This window comes from Crinia signifera, chromosome 4, assembly GCF_055691185.1.
Source record: "Crinia signifera chromosome 4, ASM5569118v1, whole genome shotgun sequence".
Taxonomy (NCBI): domain Eukaryota; kingdom Metazoa; phylum Chordata; class Amphibia; order Anura; family Myobatrachidae; genus Crinia; species Crinia signifera.
In genome coordinates this window covers 286,158,075-286,161,842 of record NC_139220.1, presented here as the reverse complement: position 1 = coordinate 286,161,842, position 3,768 = coordinate 286,158,075, and the positions used below count along the sequence as shown (strand labels likewise).

At 48.7% G+C, this 3,768-nt stretch overlaps 1 protein-coding gene across 1 annotated transcript; it reads right to left on the bottom strand.

The window, feature by feature from the left end:
• Nucleotides 1-879: 879 nt before the first annotated feature.
• On the bottom strand, nt 880-1,191 carry LOC146073093 (histone H4). Its single transcript, XM_083180274.1, has one exon. The coding sequence runs from the start codon at nt 1,189-1,191 to the stop codon at nt 880-882; it is 312 nt and encodes a 103-aa protein (XP_083036400.1).
• Between the last annotated feature and the right edge of the window lie 2,577 nt (nt 1,192-3,768).

Below are 3,768 nucleotides of genomic sequence, written 5' to 3'. Positions count from 1 at the left end.
GCGCGGTGTAGTGTGTTGATGTGTATGTTCCCTTTCGGAAGTAATCAGCAGCTATGGCAGAACTGTCTAACTTGCCACTCACACTAGTCGGTCACTGCACAAGTCTTGGGATATATCTAGGGAGCGGGATTAATGCGCAGTTTTGTGTCAACTGTGCAGTAGCAAAACAGATCGGAAATGTGCTGGTTCCTACCTGCAGCCGCCCACACGTATTGTTTTCTGTGTACACGGACCCGGGGATTGGGATCAGCACGCTATTCCTACCCATGTGCAGCCTGCGAGGTGGCTTAAAAAGTTTCATTTGCTACCGAAATACTTCCCTTAGGAAGGAGTGCAGGCTTTTTTTATTTTTTTATTTTATTAAGTATCTAATTTGTGTGGAGATCATTTGCTTTGGCTGCACGCTGATGCATAGAGGGGAGTATGCCCCTTTCAACGAATGTGGAACCGCTGGGATTCAAAAATCCCGGCGATGTAATAAAATTTTGCCCTATTCCTGGGGGGCACTAAACATCCCAGCCGGCTCTGCCACACGTCTCTTGTAAACGCCAGCTAAATCTGTGACAAGAGCTGGTGGGGGACAGATGTGTGATTCACCAGTATAGAGCTACGTAAGCTCACAGCAGGAGTCCTTGTTCCATAACTCTGCGGTAAAATGGTACAGATTAGTAAATGGTTTAGAAGATGATGGACCAAGTCAATATCCGCTAGCATTGTGTCTAGTTATATAAGGGGACGAATAGATAATACGGTTACCGGCCAAATAGTCACATTACAGTAAACACAGAAACATTGTAACAGCGCTCTCGTAGAAGATATGGGCGGCCCTGAAAAGGGCCTTTGTGTGGGTGAGCGGTTGTGCTAGATGCGCCTCAGTGTTTAGCCTCCGAATCCGTACAGAGTGCGGCCCTGGCGCTTGAGCGCATAGACCACATCCATAGCGGTCACGGTCTTTCTCTTGGCGTGCTCGGTGTAGGTGACGGCGTCACGGATCACATTCTCCAGAAATACCTTCAGCACACCGCGGGTCTCCTCATAGATGAGGCCAGAAATGCGCTTCACGCCTCCTCTACGGGCTAGACGACGGATAGCAGGCTTGGTGATGCCCTGGATGTTATCCCGAAGAACCTTCCTGTGCCGTTTAGCACCTCCCTTCCCGAGTCCCTTACCACCTTTGCCTCTACCAGACATCTTGCAAAATCTGAGCAACCCGCAACAAGAATGAGCTGCACCTCTTTCAGCAGCCCTTTATTTAGAGGAAGAGCGGACCTGATGGGAGACACACATACACACGCCTTGTAATGGGAGGACATTTATTCAAAAGAGACCAACGAGAGCCAAGCATGTATCGGCGGGGAATAAGAAACCACTGCCATTCAAATTCAAGCATGAAAACACAGTCCCCTCTTGACCCGTCCCTGTTTTTCTTAGCCAATATAGAACAGCTAAAAGTATACCTGGCTCCTGGGTTCAGTTATTCTAAAGTCCCCCTCTAAGAATTGCGCCGGCATCGCTTTATCCTTTTTATACATATCAATCTTGAGCTTAAATAATAAGTAAGAAATGGTGCTTTAAAAAACAAAATGATCGTTAAGTCCTGATTTGTTAGTGCCTTTAATTGTACGTTTATATTAACGTGTCATGTACACCTTGTTGTTTTTAAAATTTATGTTCCCTTAATGAGGATATACTTTATTTTTGTTTAGTTTCCTCTTAATTGGGTGATTCGCTCTGTTTTGTTATCTAGAGAGAGATAGGCATGATTCCCTGTTAATATGTATCTCATTTAACACTTCTCTGTACTTTGTATCATTCTCAGTTCTATTCATGTACTCTTGGTCTTAAGCAGCCCATACACGCTGCTGTGAGGGCGTGCTTTCCGTGCTGTACTAGCACAGATCACATTGCATTGCATTGCATGTGCATCCGTTGTGCATGCAATGCAATGCAATTTGATGAAACCTAAGTACAAAAAGTATGTGCAAGCACATACTTTTTGTACTTAAGCTGCCCATACACGCTGCTTTGTGGGCGTGCTGTACTAGCACAGATCACATTGCATTGCATTGCATGTTCATCCGTTGTGCATGCAATTTGATGCAATTTGATGAAAACTAAGTACAAAAAGTATGTGGCGGAGAAGGGCGATATCACTTGGCGCTGGTGTACTTGGTGACGGCCTTTGTGCCCTTGGACACAGGGCCGGCGCTAACCGCTCAGCAAAGGATGCGGTGCAGGGAGGCGCCGGGCAGTAGAGGCGCCTTCCCTATGCACCCTGCTTGCTACTGTGTGTGTGCTGCCAGCTATTGCGCCTGTATTACATACTGTCCACACTGCCTGATAGGCAGCAGCGACGCCGACAGTGAAACCCCTCAGTCAGGGCCGGCCCCACCACTAGGCAGGACTAGGCATTTGCCTAGGGTGCGGGCCACTGGAGGGCGGTACTGAGCCGCCAAGGTACCATAGAGAGGTACCAGAAAGCAGGGAGCGGGGAACAGGTAAGACTGTCATCCTCCCTCTCCCCTCCCCGACCCCCATCCCACCCGTTAATCAATGCTGCCCGCTCCCTGCTTGGGGGATTTCAGCGCGGCAGTATCGCCCGCACCTCCCCCCCCCGTGCCGCATCACAGTGTTATCGCACCCTCCCCCCGTGCCGCATCACAGTATTATAGCAACCCCCCCACCCCCGTGCCGCATCGCGGGCGGCGGGCAGTGAGGGGGGGCTTTGCCTGAGGGCGGGCGGGGGAGCTTTGCCTGGGGCGGGCGGAGGGCTTGCTCCGGCCCTGCCCTCAGTCCAGCAGCTGATCTCCTGTCCCTCCCTCCCAGCAGCACAGTCGCAAGGTGTTTCTGGATTGTGTGCAGTGTGTGACTGTGTGCAGATGAGGGTCTCCATTCAGTCAGTGTCAGTGACCGCGCAGGCTGGCAGTTGCAACCCCTCAGCTACAGTACGTACATTCTGTTCCTCAGTGGCGGAACTTGTGAGTGGTGGGCCCAGGTGCAAAAGAATAATTTAGGCCACACACCAGTGGTTGACAGGGGTACAAGCTGCTGGTCTAGACAGCAATGGGCCCCTAAGTCCTCAGGGGCCCCGGTGCAATGCACCTGCTGCACCAATGGTAGTTCCGCCTCTGCTGTTCCTTCCTATATGTGAAGGCAAGACAGTCGTCTCTTCTCCTCCTGCACTCCGGTTATTAAGCCCTCCCCCTTCTACATGCTGATGCACGGGGAGCTGCTGCTAGACCATCACAACACCAAAAGTTTAACCTCTCATACCCTGGATTTCTACAGTGAGGTGTAAGTGTGTGTGTTTTTTTTTGGAACCAGAGCTATGTGTGTGTACACATATATATATATGTGTGTGTATATATGTGTGTATATATGTGTATATGTACAGTATATATATATATATGTATGTATATATATATATATATATATATATATATATATATATATCTCATATACATACAGCATTGTCTCTGTGTGTGTTATACTGTGTGTCTGTGTGTATATATATATATATATATATATATATATATATATATATATATAGTCACTGTAGCTAGCAAGCAGCGGCACTCGACAGGGTTTGCAAAAAGTGTCAAAAGATGGTTTTATTGTCACCAACGTTTCGGGGCTCCAAACTGCCCCTTTGTCAAGGTGTGGGCTAGTTTTTGGGGAGGATCTAGTGCTCAGGATGGGTGCCGTAGAGGGTCCCGACAGACATTCACCCGACGTTGGGATCCCGACTGTCAAAAAACAGACAGCCGG